This window comes from Astatotilapia calliptera, chromosome 7 (genome assembly GCF_900246225.1).
Source record: "Astatotilapia calliptera chromosome 7, fAstCal1.2, whole genome shotgun sequence".
Lineage (NCBI taxonomy): Eukaryota > Metazoa > Chordata > Actinopteri > Cichliformes > Cichlidae > Astatotilapia > Astatotilapia calliptera.
In genome coordinates, this window is record NC_039308.1 from 11,291,209 (window position 1) to 11,306,656 (window position 15,448).

Here is a 15,448-nt window from a genome sequence, read left to right on the forward strand (position 1 = left end):
TCCTTAAACAACTCCGACTTTAAAGAAGATACTCACACGTAGATCAAAGTATGTGCTAGGAGCCAGAGCCTCCCTACATGGTCTCTGTACGACTGCAGGGGGAAAATGGTGACTAAGTTTTTGCTCGCTTTTCATCACAAGTTTGTGGATACATGTCAAAAATGTATAGTGCTTTTGAACACAGTGGAAAAGTTTAGATCAAAAATTCCTATCCTGCTGCTTTTGATTCAGATGTTGGTATCAAACAGTATGCTATATAACTGTTTCTTGTTGTTCTCAAAGCTTTGAAATTTAGTCTAGTGAACAGTGTCTCTGCACAAAAATTTCTCAATTGTTTTCTGTTCCTGGACACAAATGTAGAATGCTGGCATTATTTGGACTTTTGAGTTATGTTTTCACTTGCTGCTGGTTAGGTTAGGAAGCAAAACTACATATTTTTTTTGCTTGGTGGTAGACAGACTTGGTTAGGTTTAAGTAAGATTACGTGGATTAGCATTAGAGAAAAGAAAATTAATTGGTCAGGTTTAAACAATAGTCACACTTAGTTAAGGCCAGATAATAAAACTCCTGGCTTGGGCCTTTTTGTGTCCCGTTTATCAAACTATTAATAAGCACTTCAGCACTCACAATCATGTATTTATAATGTACTTAATATAAGATGGCAGTAAGAAAAAATTTCTATCTTTCTTTCCTCGCAGTTTCTGGTTGTAACCCACAAAAAAGACAGACCTAGTCCCTAATGAACACAGACAGCAACAATCATTAATACCCACACATTAACAAAAGTAAGTACTTGTTCATAAACATACCTCATTCAAGCATAAAAACGAGATTAACCAGTGTTGTGTCTACATATATGAGAAAAAAAAAGCCGTTGCTGCAAAACACACACAGTTAGTTCCAGTTTCATTAGTTGAATATATGAAAAAGTAAAATATAGCACAGTTTGACAGACATAAAATATTAATTTTGCATCAACAAGGTGATTCCCAAAGAGCTAATAGCCAAAAACCTGGTATGTTTTAGCATGGTGTCCAGTGTGTGTTAAAAACTTTTGAGAAAACTGGACCTCGATGAACTATTGCTTTCGTAGGTCCTTCATTCCGGCAGCTGACTGTACAATGCTCACACAAGATAAATACCTGCTAAAATATATATGTGTATATTATCACTCTAACTGCAGTTTAATAGATAAAATAAAAAAATCTCTGTGACATCTCTTCTAGTGTATTTTACTGTATATGGCAACCAGTTGTACATGGTACAAATCACTCTTGTATAGTATCTTGGCTTTAAAAAAAATATTATTCTCATTGATTTTTCTGTTCCACTTTTTTCATCTATTCTTCCCGACCCTTTGCTTAACACACCAAGGGAGTTTCCCAAGTCTGGGATATAGGAAGTCTATCTTTGGTAGGATGCTAACTATCTAACTAGTTACCTAACTAGTTAGATAGTTAGCTAACTAACACCACCTGGGTCTGGGTGCAGTTCCCCCCTCCAGGGGCAAGGGTACCTAGACCCGGTTCGTAGAGTACGCTTGGGGAGTGTGATTGTGTGTACAGTGTCTGTCTATGTCTGTCTCCACGTTGGTTGAGTGTGGAGTAAGTGCATATGAGAGCATGAGGGTGGGAATGGATGTTTGTATCTGTGTGTGCCTGTATGTCTGTGTCTATATGTCAGGTTGGGTATCAGACGCCACCTCTCTGGGGACATCTCAGGCCCTCCAAGGTTTGGAGGCCTTTCTCCCCCCACCACTTCCCCTGCCAGTGGCGGACTCCCTCAGGTGTCGGTGCGTTGGTGGTTCTTTGTGTCTGGGGATGGGCGTCCGGGTACACACCGGCTCACTCCTTGGCGGCCGCTTATCGGGGCCTGGAGCCTGGGGCTCGCTCGGGCCACTTCAGAGGTGGGGTGCCCCCGGCCTCTCGGCCTGGGGCTCGGTCATTCAGGCACAGCTGGCTGCCGGCGGAGCTCACGGGCGCGTCACTGCAACTCCCCCTGGCTTCTGCTCGGTGGCTGCTGAGTGAGCCCTCATCTGGGACTCTCCTCAGCTCTTACTGGGACAGTGGCGCGGCTGCCCCTCTGTTGGTCTTCCTTGGTCTCTTGTGTTCTGGGGGCCTCTGGATGTCTGGAGTTTTGATCTCCTCCATACCTGCTTCATACCCTGGAGGACGGGGCTATGGCTCCCCACACTCCCTAGCAGATCGTTACATGGAGAAACCTTTGGAATGCAAGCATGCTGATCCACACAGGTATGCACACAGGTGTACACACGGGTATTCACAGACGCGGACTACAGCTTTCTTGACTGCTGCCTCAAAGCACATTGTGCGCTGTCTATCTTGCGTGCTGCACAATATCGTTTATTATTTAGTATCTACTGATATCTACTGCTAGCTAGTTTATTGTGATGGTGCTGTTTTTTTTATTATGTTGCTCTTTGTTGTTTGCTTTCTCTTCTGTTTTTTTTCTCCATACAGGTGACCCAGGTGTTTTGTTTGTTTTTTTTGTTTTTTTTTCTTTCTTCCCCCCCTTCTCACCATCTCTTCTCCCCTTTGGTTTTCTTTCTCTCCCTCTCTTTCTTTCATTCTTTCTCCCTGTCCTATCCCCCAGTCATGTCTGTCCCGTTTGTAGCAACTGAAAATAAAATAAATTCATAATTATAATAAAGGTCAATCAAATGGACCAATATGGCAAGGCCATGATGATCCACTTGGTAAAATAAATCCGCTTGGCATCTTTCTTGGCCTTAAGACAACAATTCTGATGGCTAAAGATCCAAACGGGACAAAAAAAAAAAAAAAAAAAAAAAAAGGATGCTAACTATCAAGAGGCAATTCTTAAGGAAGGGAAATATGGAAAAAACTATCTCAAATTAGACAAGAACTGGACTGAAAATCAGTGTCAATTGGTCTGATAATAATAATAATGATCCCAATAATTCTGTCTCCTTAAAATATACACCCAAGACCACAAAAGATGGTTACACAGACCCCACAAATTTCCTTTAAATTAAAGTTTTACAACTCTGTAAAGACTACTGTTAGTATTAATGGAATATGTTAAACCCTATGATTGTAACTAGTTTTATCACTACCCTGCCTATCTAGCAAAGCAACAGAGCAATTAATCAATTAAGATTTGTCATCCACCAGAAAAGTGGGTAACTTAATTGGACTGAGCATTGGGGGCTGTGTCCATAGGCAGCAATTTTCGTGCTCCCAGGACCTATTTTCTTTATAAGTCCTATGACGTTTAGTAGTGACAGCTCTCTAAGTGTCCTCAGTGCATCACGTTTCTTCCCGTCACACTAGACTATCAGTTAAAAAATAGTTTTGGACAAATACCACACTTATCAATGTTACTTCTATATATTACCAACCAATGAAAATCACACCATCAGCCATTGTGGGAACACTAGAGAGTTATTTCTGAAAATCACCGGGTCCTTCCCACGCGTTGACCTCTTGAACGGCATGGGGGACGCCTCCCTCCCCCATGTGGTCAAGGGACGCTGGTGGGGCCTGCTCCACCTGCTTATGGTGTTCACTTTATGCTTTAAAAATCAAATATAGAAACCAATGGCTTACTTCACACTGTCCAAGAGGTCTTACACGGTCTGTTATTTACATGCAGTGCTGTGATATTTCCCCCTTAATTTTAAGCAGTTGTGCTTATTTAATCTTATAGAAAAGAGCAACTTGGGGTTACTGAAGACTTATTTTAGGTTATGTTGAAATCAACTATCATTTGCACATTTACACCTATTTCTAGTGGCCTCTAAACATATACAAGAGTGAAAGCATGTGCATGAAAGTGAGTGGAAAAAAAAGTGGGAAGCATAGGCGTTTCTGACTGACTGTGAGGACTAGGCCCTTAGAGTTATTTACATACAGAGTTATCTCTGCTCTCTATTTTAATTCATTTTCATTAATATTATTTTATATCTCTTAATAGAGGCAGTGCAACATCCAATAAAAGTTAAAATGTTAAACTATTTGAACATCAAACAAGCAATACTTGTCTGAAGTTATACTGTTATAAATAATACTTCTGGAAGCAAGAAAAATGGTATAATGGAGATATAATGACACTGATTGCTTGGGACAGCTGTGAATCAAAGCTGCCATGCCTCTATACCCAGTATCTTTGGATCCCAGGGGTTTGTTCTTTTTAAACTTTCATACATAAACACAGCAACTGCAATATCATCATGCTCACTATTAATTGTTGTAGCTAATGTCTTACCCTCCTGTAGATACATTACAGCCTGCGCGTAGTTTTGCAGTGCATGATGTGTCCTCCCCAGGCTTCCATAGGCCATAGTCTTTGCTATCAGGTCATTGGTCTGTGCTGCAACACTCAGGTGTTGCTCCTGGAAGACTACTGCCCGTTCGTACTTCCCTAGAGCTTCGTAGGTCAGTCCCAAGTTGCCATAGGCTCGACCCTGGCCCCTGACACATCCAGTCTGTTCTGCTATATCCAAAGCCCTTTGGTGCCACTACAGCAGGAAAAATTAGGTTGCTTAGAGGAGAGACTTGACAACTGATAAATTCTGTTTTCCCTGTTAATCAGTATAATTAAAGACATTTCATAACAAGGGGGGCTATCCTCTGCACATACAATGATGAATGTGATACAGACCTGTAGAGCTGTCTCGTTGTCTGCCATCAACTGATAGACACCTCCAAGTGCATTGCTTGCCTCTGCCTCCAGGGAGTTATCCTGATAGTTCAAACAGAGTTTACCTCATTCTATGGGCATTATGTGTTTTTAATATATACCCCCCCTCCCCATATTAATTATCATATTCAGCAGGGCAAAACAAAATATGAAACAGAAACAAGAACATTTTGCTGGTGAAAACCTACCCCTGCTATGCGTGCAATGTTAAGCTGGTGCTCCAGACAAGAGAGGGCCTGCTCATAGTTGCCCAGCTGGCTATGTAAGGTGCCCAGCTCTCCATAAGCCTGAGCCTTACCTTCTCCTTCACCACCTAGCTCATGAGCTACTACCAACCTCTTCTCAAAACACACCAGTGCTTGCTGGAGACTACCCATGGACCTGAAGTAGGAGAGGGAGGAGAACAAAAAGGGGAGGAAAAAGACCTGGTATGATAATGCATTTTTTTTCTGCACTTTGCTTGTTCTTGAAAGCAGGCCTCCTGTTTTTGTTGTTTCTGCAACATTTAAAGAAAAGAAGACAAACTGGTCCATATTAACAAAACATTTTTCTCTTTATATCTACTCAGAGAAAAACTCAGAGAAAGAAAGTCTACGAAGGTTTGTTATAAATCTGTACTCTACATTACCATTTCATTCACACTCAGGAGCAACAGCTGGATAAAGTAAACCCAACGGTAAGCCTTGTTCTTCTGTCAGTGAGCATTACTTATGTTGTATCATATGAGAGTTGCCCACCGTGGGACATGTGTCTGAAAAAAGGCTTTTTGCTTTTAATACGCTGCAGAGTTCTGACTGTATTTATTCTTATTATGACTCTAATTAAAATGTGTATAAAATGCTTGTGGCAAGAAATGCTCATTTAAAACTCTTGCATGAATGCTATTCTGTATTAGAAAGGTGTATCCTAACTAATAGGATAGAACATAAATGAACACAACATACATTTTTACGCTGATGTAAACAGAAGTCTGCAGCACTGTAGGTTTGAATTTATTTCTACATTTAGTGGGAAATCCAGGGAGACTTCAAAACCCTGAAAAATTTTCTAATTTTATTTATCCTCTTACTAGAGTTAGCTGAGAAGGAAAGAAGGAAGAGAAGCAGTTGGTCTATGGAGAATCATTTTAAAATTTAAATGCAAATTTTATTTCAGTAATAGAAACAAACAAACAAAAAAAACAAGACAGGAAATTATAAAATTAAGTTCTGAAATGAATTGATAGTGATATTTAAATTAAACACACTATAGATTATTTCAGCCTTGCTCATTTCAAATGAATTTGGCCAATTAGGATTTATGGGTCATGGCAGACTTAGACTCTCCACCTCCTCATGAGCCCCCTCATACAACACTGTGTATCAGGACAGCAAGTGCAATCTCCCTGTACGTTTCTAGAAACAGAATTTTTATTTAAATCGCATATAATGCTTTTTTATTTCTGACTGGAACAGTGCAAGCATCAGTAACAGGAAGATACAGCAAGAAAAGAAGAGCTGGTTTGGAGGTGGTTTGCAAAGTGGCTTGCAGATGCACAGTACCCTAATAGTGTGCCCTGTATTAAATTTATCAAATGCATGTATAGAAGGGTATCGTCTGAGCCATAACCTCTTATGTTCTCAATTTGATTTTAGTTTCACCTACCTGTGCGCATTGCCAAGTCCTCTGTAGGCTTTCTCTTGGTCCTGGACATGATTGAGACTCTGACCCACTGCCAGATACTTCTCATAATACTGTATAGCCTCCTCATAATCTCCCAAAACATCATAGCAGTCTGCCAGGTTCCCATAGGCCCTGCCTCTGTCTAGCATGCTCTCAGTTCCACTTAGCTGCTGCAGCATGGCCAGCTGCTGCTCAAAATAACCAATAGCTTCCTCAAACAATCCCATGTTTATCTTGGTGATGCCCATGTTTCCATGGACCTGTGCCTCCAAACGGGCATCCCTGAGCCCCTGTGCCAGGCCCAGCTGGGTCTCATAACACTGGAAAGTTGTAGCATAGTCTCCCAAGGCCATATGAACAGCTGCTAGGTGGCCAAGAGCACGGCACTCCCCCTGCTGATCACCTAGATCCTTTCGGATGGTCAACTCCTGGCTGTGGAACGACAAGGCCGTATCCAGCTGGCGGAGAAGCCTAGGTGGGAAAAAGTGCAAGAACACTGAATTAAGATGAATCAAGGGAACTAGAGCAAGTCACACATTAGTTATAGCCAACACCTGGTGTCCTTTGTATAGTATGATATTTCATGTGGTTTATTATTTTTAGAGCCAGTCTGTTGCAAAGGATGGATGCTTATATGTTACTTCTCTTTGTTAATAACTTAATAATAAGTTAATACTAAAAGATATGCTTTATTGAAAGATACAGTTTAAATTAATAATTAGTTTTCCAGCTGTGCCCAGTATGCAAAAAGGTACTGTTTTTGGGAAGGACAGAGGAAACTATTGTGGATAAAAGATTTCTTGGAGTACCAAGCTTAAATGGACCAACTCTGGGAAAACTGAGGTTTTAATTAGTAAGCTGCACCTTGAACTGTAAGTTTAAATTAACTACTATTCATAGGAATTTGTGGAAAGTACAGAACACTTCTATTAACTGCTGAGAATTGGCACAGAATCTCTTGTCAGTTGGCTGAGACTTTTTAAACTCACATGTTTTTGGAAACAGGCTTTTTCTTTGTAACTCCAAAGTAAATAGCAGGCATTACAAAGAAAATGGTCTACAAGCAAGTGGCTTTATAAAGGTAAATAAATACATTCTCAAACCGATGTCCCTTTTGCCTCCATAAACTCAGCTGAGCTTTCCCCAATATATTAATTATTCATATTTGATTATAGTTTAGCCCATATGGAAAAGAAATAGTAAAAACTTATATGTGATTACTCATGAAAGTGGCCACTTTCATGAGTAAATCATATAAGGCTTACGTGATTTACTCATGAAAGTGGCCACTTTCTCATTACTTTCATACATTGTTTTAGTAAGTATCCAAAACATACAAGTTTCATTATATAATTTTTCAAGGGATCTTATATCCGTTTTCACTCTTATATGCTTTTCATACAAGTTTCACACAAGACAGATACAAAATTTATAAGATTTATATATATCTTTTCCATATGGGAGCAGATAAAATGATCATAACACAACAATATTTAACATCATTTGAAAAGTACATAGTAATAATATTGTGCAGATTTTTGTTTCTTTTATGTAAGCATTAATTAGCAGCTAAATTTCTGCTTTTGTGAAGCACAATCTCTGCAGCTTGATCTGGTAAGTTAATATTTTAGCTCTACAAACTTTCGACTGCCTCCAATAAACAGGAATGGCTATATTACTAAACTTAGGTTTTAAAACAATACAACACATTCATTTGTTCATTTTTTACATGCACTGTTTGTGTGTGGTTAAAACACTGGTTAACCAGTTTATCACCTGTGAACTGAACCAAGTGCTGAATAGGCATCAGCCTCCATCTTCTGATCGTTGACCTTCTGAGCCAAGGTTAATTGCTGCTGGTAGAACTTCACAGCTCCTGGAAAATCACCCCGGCACACGCACACATCACCGAGATTCCCAAAGGCCCTGAAAACTGCCTGCTGACAAATATAATCACACAGATACTGATTAACAACCTCTTTTTGTGCAAAAGACAGAATTTCAAGGTTTATGAAATGAAAACATAATTAACAGGTGACCTGTGTGTTGTCCAGGGCTTGTGCTAAAGAAAGCAGATATCTCTGACATTCCTCTGCTTTGTTGTACTCCCCCAGTGCTTTGTGGGCCAGACCAAGGTTGCAGTAGGCTTTTGCCTGTGCTAATTTGTCCTGGAGATCCTTAGCCAGGGCCAAATCCTGTTCATAATACCTGGAAAATTTTAAACTTTTGTTTTTTATCGTGCATCTTGTTTCAATGTAATATAAAAGCACAAATCCTTAAAATGAGAAATTAAAGTCTCATTAACATCCATCCATCCATCCGTCCATCCACTTTCTGCTGCTGGGCCTGGTTGCGGGGTTGTAGCCTAAGAAGAGAAGCCCAGACCTCTCTCTCCCCAGCTACCTCCTCCAGCTCATCTGAGGAACATGGGAGCTTTCCAGGCTAGTCAAGAGATGTAGCCCCAGGGCCTTCTCCTGGTAAGACATGCCTGAAAACCTTGGCCAGGAAGCATCCTGAAGGCATTCAAGTCAGATGCCCAAATCTCCTCAGCTGGCTCCTTTCGATGTGGAGGAGTAGTGGATGGATGGATGAATGTATGTATGGAAAACACAACACATGTTTTTCGACATAAGGCCAACGGGGTCATTTTCATTATATGAAGTTCAGTTTTGTAAGATTTATTTAGTCTCTGACCTGACAGCATCTCTGTACTGTCCAAGACAGTAGTGAGCATAACCCAGGTTATGGCAAACTTTGCCTTCTGCTTCGAGGTCCTGCAAACCTGGCGCCAAAACCAGGTACTGTTGGTAGTAGGGCAAGGCCTGAGCATATTCACCTCTCCAGCTGTGAAAGTTACCCAAGTTTGCTGCAAAAGAAAATAACGGTGAGCAATATTTTTCATGTTTCATTTAACTCAACTCAAGTGCATTTATCTCTTGACAGGTTTACCTAAGGCTCTTGCTTCACTTTGAGTGTCTCGCATCTCTCGTGCAATGGTCAGGTGGTGCAGGTAGTGCTGGAGAGCTCGGTCGTGAGCACCCAGCGCTTGGTAGGCCACAGCAAGGTTACCGTGCGTGGATGCCTGAGATGGACGATCGTTCACCTGATAACACAAAGACACATCGTGATTCTGCTTTCCACACAATCGTCCACATGTTTTTTGAAAAGGGTCATAAAATTTACCTCCAGAGAGATTTGCAGCTCTTGTCTGTGGTACTGGACTGCTTGGTCGTACATGCCAAGCGCATGGTAGGCATTGCCCATGTTGCCATAGGCCCTCCCCTGGGCAGCGTAATCACAAAGTTCTTGGACGAAGGACAGGTGGGCTTTGTGGAACTTTAGCGCAGTGTCATACTCTCCCTTCATCTGGTGTATGATGCCTGTGATAGGAGATGAGAGGAGGCAAAAACACAAACTATTGAACTAACAAGGAAACCATTAAGATGCAGGTAAACTCCAAGTTTAATCTCTTTTAGCATACAACATTTGAACGTTCTTGTGATCGGTCATGTTCTCAACTTTAGTCACAACACTAATCCTAACCATATGTTTTAGCAAGTGGCATGGACAAAAACATTTCAATAGGACAAACAAAGTCTATGCAAAGCGCCCAGGTAATACATCTAATCTAGGAAGTCTTGTAGCATGCCAACTACAAGCTGTATCAGGTAATGCTCGTATTAAAATAAAGCTAGTTCATTTCAATTTCTGGCCTCTGGCTGGCAAGTCCATCCTAATGATTGATTTTCCAAGAATTATCTTAATTTTATGTTTCTAACTTGTTTCATTTAAAACAGCACAATACCTAGCCCCATCATTTAAACTCCTCCAAATGTCCATTTCAAGAGGAATGGACTTTGTATACAAAAATGGTCACCACGGCAAAAAGCTGTAATGTTGAAGTGGTCAGACAACTCTTTGATAATTCCAGTTCCAATAAAATCAATATTTAGGTGTGTTAGTTAAAATGATTATTTCCTTTGTCACCAAACCACAAAGACTGGAGGCAACGTTTTTTTAAGAAGAACAAAAATGACATATTCTGAAAGCATACAGTTATTGTTGATCACCCACATCTCGGAGGATCAAGGTCATAAAACCCAGAAAAATCTTCCATGGACATAGGGGAATTTTAAAGTCCAGGCTCAAGGAAGTCAGACAAGTGAAGTTTAAGTCCTCAGTTTTGTGATTTTTTTGGTCTCCAAGTCTCAAGTCTCCACAGCTCTGTAGAATGGTTTATCCAGCGCTGTTTGGATTTGTAGGATTCATCAAACAGCAATTACTGCACATGTAGGGAGCATGATGAACAGAGTAAATTCCCAAAATGACATTAGGAGTTATAAATATGCAGCATCTGTATGGTGGTGAATATAAATGCCCACATGGTTTCTTGAACTGTAAAAAATCCTTTTTGAGCAGAGTGGTGAATAATTAAAAAGCTACAGTGGGAAATTCAACAAATCTAATAATATCTGCTGCTGTGTCTCTTCAAACTTTAGTATAACATATGCAGAAATCAGTCTCTCTGTCCAGGGAAAAAGAACTGGGAAAACTTAAGTCCCAGTCGCCTTCCCAACTTCTTCTGTCATGATGTGTCTTTGCTGTCAACAACCCAGTTTATGGAGCCAGAACAGACAAAAGTTGGGAGAGAGAATAGTTAAGGAAGAAACTTGGGGCACAAGAGAGGAGAATGAAAATTTACATTTTATGCTAGTTATTTCCTGTACTCCAAAATATAGTACTTGTCACCCTCCTGCATTTAACTGACAACTGTGCACACTGGTTATTTGCAATTTAAAATGTACCTACTTTGCTTTTTTCTTCATTTTCTGTGATACACTCTGCTACAGTGCTGGATACTCAAACTGTGGATATGGCCACATATTGCAAATAATGAGATCAGTGTATCTATAACTAATTCTTTTGAGCCATGTTTTGAACAGTTTTTTTCTATTCTGCATGATATAAGAGTGAAAATCCAGGCTCTCTGGTTGGAATCACAGCCAAAGAGCCTGGATCATACAGAATCCCTGCCCACTTGCTGTTCATGTTTTTATTTATGAGGAGCAGCCAGTCAAAAGAACGTTGGCTAAAAAGGAGGTGCAAGGGAACTGAAATGGCTTGTTTTACACAATGGGTGAACTTGGGGTTGCACTAAAGCCCAGTATAAGATTAATAATGGTAATTTTGTAAACATGGAATTAGGGATGGGTATCGAAAATCGGTTCTTGTTGAGAACCGGTTCCCACTGTTTCAATTCCTTGGAATTGTTTGTCATTTTTGCAAACGATTCCCTTATCAATTCCAGTTGCCCCAAATGATGTCACCACGTTGCGGAGCGTCATTAACCTGGCAGGAAACATGGCGGCTCAAACGCTCAAAAGTTTGGTTATACTTTACGAGAACGGATGACAACAGGGCAACTTGCAATACTTGCAAAGTAGATATTTCATTTAAGGGAGGAAACACCACGAATATGCAAAAGACACGCGATGACCTTAAATAAATGTTGTGTTTTTAATTCCGCTCCGGACTCGTGAATCTCAACCCAGCAGCAGCGGTAACGTTTGCCCGTTAATGCGGCAGGTAAATAATCAACTAACAGTGCATATTATGTTAGCGCGATCTGCCTTATTACAAAACCTGCCATTACTGTGCATTTAGGTGACCATGATGAGAGAGACAGACGGAGTCTGGTTGGCTCAGATGCTGGCAGTTCTCGCTGCAGTCTACCGGTAGCGTCTCCTTTCAGGCCAGGATAGACGAATGTCACCGAGCAGTGACTGAGTTTGTGGTAAAAGGCTTGCACCCATTTCCCACAGCAGATGCCCGATTTTCGGTAAGTGAATGTGTTTAATTGTAGGCAGGGACATTACTGGATATTCTTGTGTAATTGCTACAGAATAATTTATGTTATACTTTGTTATTGCTACAGAAGAATATTTATCTTATTATTTTACATTTACAATTTTTTTTCCCGGGAACCCTGTGACACCCCCATTGAAGAGCCGTAGGCTGTGGATCTAAGCTCTAAGCTATTCGACCTTAGTGTTCTCCTTTTTTTTAAAAGAATCAATAAGAGAATCGATTAAGAATCGAATCGTTAAACAGAATTGAAAATGGAATCGGAATCGTGAAAATCTTATCAATACCCATCCCTACATGGAATACTACTTTAGAGTCCAATAATAAAAACAAATGAGCAGAGTAGAAAATGAGCACATGAGTTCCTCTGTAAGACTTTATTCCAAACATTGCACAAATCTAAATCTTACCATATTTCATTGGCATATTTTTGCTTTGGCATATAAAAACCATGCACATTGTACATTGAGCTCTACCTTCATCAGTAAAGTCCTGCTTAAAGTTGAATGCAGACGTGAAACCTACAATTGCTCACAATGAAAGTCAATGCAATGACTTTTCCTTGAATGATTTATGTTATTCTTTCCATCACAGCAAGCACATTTCAATCAAGATTCAACACAAAAGACACACACACATAGAACAGCTGTAATCTTCCCTCTTAATGCTATATAGTGTGATTTATATGCAGGGGTGTGCACCAGATAAGAAGTTGCAACGCGCATTTGCGTACATATAAAAGGCACTGTTTTTGTCCGCTAGAGTGGGATGTTCACGGCATATTCTGCACCACATCTCTGTGCGTTCATCATTTGTTTGAAGCCAGCTCACCTCCTGCAACCACTTTTCTGAGAATACGCGCTTCTTTTGTGGTTTGGACTCCTTTGGACATTTCTTTGGAGGTGGAAGAACACCAGAGTAATTGCTTAAAGGAGCTTGCTTCTTCGACATCTTTAAGAGTTCTAAACAAATGTCTGTCCTCCTCCAGAAAATCTTATGTACGCAAACATGCGTTGCAACTTCTTATCTGGTGCACGTCTTTTATTTTGACAGCGAATGTGCACCTGTGGACCACTTATATGCACCCCTGTTTATATGTATGCCAAAAGCCTGATTGTAAGGAGATTGAAAGAAAAAAATTATAATTATGCCTTCCCTATAGTGGCATATTAGTACAAAGTAGAATACCCCCCCCCCCCCCCCCCCAAGGTTAAGGTAAGATTAGAAGTAAGGTTACATTCAAAGTGAAAGCTGGCTGTTAACATTTCCATTACAGCCCAAATCTGACAATTTTTCTTCTTCTTTTTTTAAACAATTGGTCTTTGAAGAGGTCCACAAGTAAACTCCCCATGTTCTTATAATATATGTTGTGTTATAGTCTCTATTTTGACTTATACAGATATCGTTTCTTGTATTCATTGTATTCTTGTGTTTCTTTTTAATTTGTGTTTCTGTGTTTTGTATGTGTGTAGGTGCCCTTCCTTGTTTCTACTTTATTTTATTTTGGTAAATGCTCTTCTGTGTGTGTCACCTGGGCCTTAACTTCCTGTCTTTGTTCTCATATCTCAATAACACATTACTGTCACGGTCTGTGTGCGGCAGGCAGGAAAGTAGGACCTAAATGCAGACTTGTGGATGTGAAAATTAAACTCAAAGACCTCAGCTTTATTGCTGACATAAGTCAAAACAGAAACTAAACTGGGAAGGCTAGAAACTGAGCCTGAAACAGAACACACAGGCAAGTATGAGGGACGACGCAACGACAAACAGGAACACACGCAAACACTAAATACAGAAGGGGAACTGGGCAAAGAGCAAACACCTGGGAGACATGGCTGACACTAATTACAAAGACGAGATGGGGAGGAAGCAAAACAGAATACATTGACCTTCAAAGTAAAACAGGAAACAGACTGGGCACAGAACTAAACCTATACTTAACAGAAGGGCACCAGAACAAAACCTAAGAACTAGAATACAAAAACAGAAATCAGAACACTACAAGTCATATAAAACAGAGAAATCATAGAATAACAATAATAATACACAAAACACTGGGTCACTGACCAAGGACCTTGACAATTACTCTGATAATGCCTCAGATTGGTGTAGGCGATCTATTTTGTGTGGAAAAATAGTCAGATCTTTATCTCAGATCCTGAAGCAGAAAGCCTTAGTTAATAAAGTTAAAAACCACCACCATGATACCTGTCACTGTATCTATGGCATTTTATTTTTATCACACCAGCTCACGCAAAGAAAGCCTAACAGTGTCGAACTTGCTTAGTAGTAGCATTGGCATATCAAACCACAATACAGGGAAATACAGATTCCATATTCTAGTGAATTTGGTCAACTAAAACAATAACTTTTGTTAACTGGTTTTCTGCCATTATACCAGTTGAAGAAGGTAAAGTCATGGTTGCAAGTGTTCAAATGCAAGCTAGAGTGAGAATAAAGGTGTGGAGTTTTGGGGTGGAGATTCGTGGGCCAAAGTCAAGTTCTGTTTCAAGATTTACATGTACATGTTCTACAAGACAGAGGGTACAGCTAGCACAATTCTAGAAAATGGGCAATAAACGTTGTAAAATGAATTAAACTGTTCAAACATGACCCTGTTTTATTATACATAATGCATGTTAATGCATTAATACAATAATGCAAAACTTTTTACCTACATTCATCCTGTGATTCCCTTCATTAAACTGTTTGAGTAACCTGAATTTTTCACACAGAAATCCTAATAATGCCATCCATAGGAAGTCTTCTATTTCCAAAGACAATAATTACACTGCGCCAGAATAATTTATAACTGCTCTGAGAAATGTTGAAATGAGGCCTTATATAAAATCTGCTTTTTCTACAATAAAGTCACATTGGGAAAACAGATGAGAAGGGGTTATAAGTGGGGAGGAAGGGATACGGAGGGGTATCCAGACACCAGATGGAGGAAGTCACATGTGGTCTTCATGTCAGACTGTGTAATGAGAGAGATGACTGGGGTCTGATCCACCGAGTGTAAACTGTGAGCCATCCTTCCCAACTCCTTGGCTCATGTCCACCTCTATCTCTACATTTCTTACTGTAAACACTTTTCAAATGTGTGACTTTAACAGTCCAAAATCAAGATTTACAGATTGTGTTAAAAATATTGACTGACTAAATCATCATTTAAAAAAAAGATTCACATCCTTGATAGGGGTGCAGGCAGGGTTCCTAAAAACAACAACAACAAAAA

General features: G+C 40.0%; 1 protein-coding gene across 1 annotated transcript in view; it reads right to left on the reverse strand.

Annotated features, from left to right (window-relative positions):
* The window catches only part of ttc28 (tetratricopeptide repeat domain 28), a 180,463-nt gene that overhangs the window by 37,807 nt on the left and 127,208 nt on the right, over nucleotides 1–15,448 (reverse strand). Inside the window, exons 9-17 of the mRNA XM_026176900.1 lie at nucleotides 9,529–9,725; nucleotides 9,295–9,448; nucleotides 9,040–9,211; nucleotides 8,385–8,553; nucleotides 8,122–8,282; nucleotides 6,328–6,816; nucleotides 4,872–5,064; nucleotides 4,645–4,725; nucleotides 4,222–4,501 (exon numbers count right to left, since the gene is read on the reverse strand). Coding sequence (XP_026032685.1) covers nucleotides 4,222–4,501; nucleotides 4,645–4,725; nucleotides 4,872–5,064; nucleotides 6,328–6,816; nucleotides 8,122–8,282; nucleotides 8,385–8,553; nucleotides 9,040–9,211; nucleotides 9,295–9,448; nucleotides 9,529–9,725 — 1,896 coding nt within the window. The remainder of the gene's footprint in view (nucleotides 1–4,221; nucleotides 4,502–4,644; nucleotides 4,726–4,871; nucleotides 5,065–6,327; nucleotides 6,817–8,121; nucleotides 8,283–8,384; nucleotides 8,554–9,039; nucleotides 9,212–9,294; nucleotides 9,449–9,528; nucleotides 9,726–15,448) is intronic.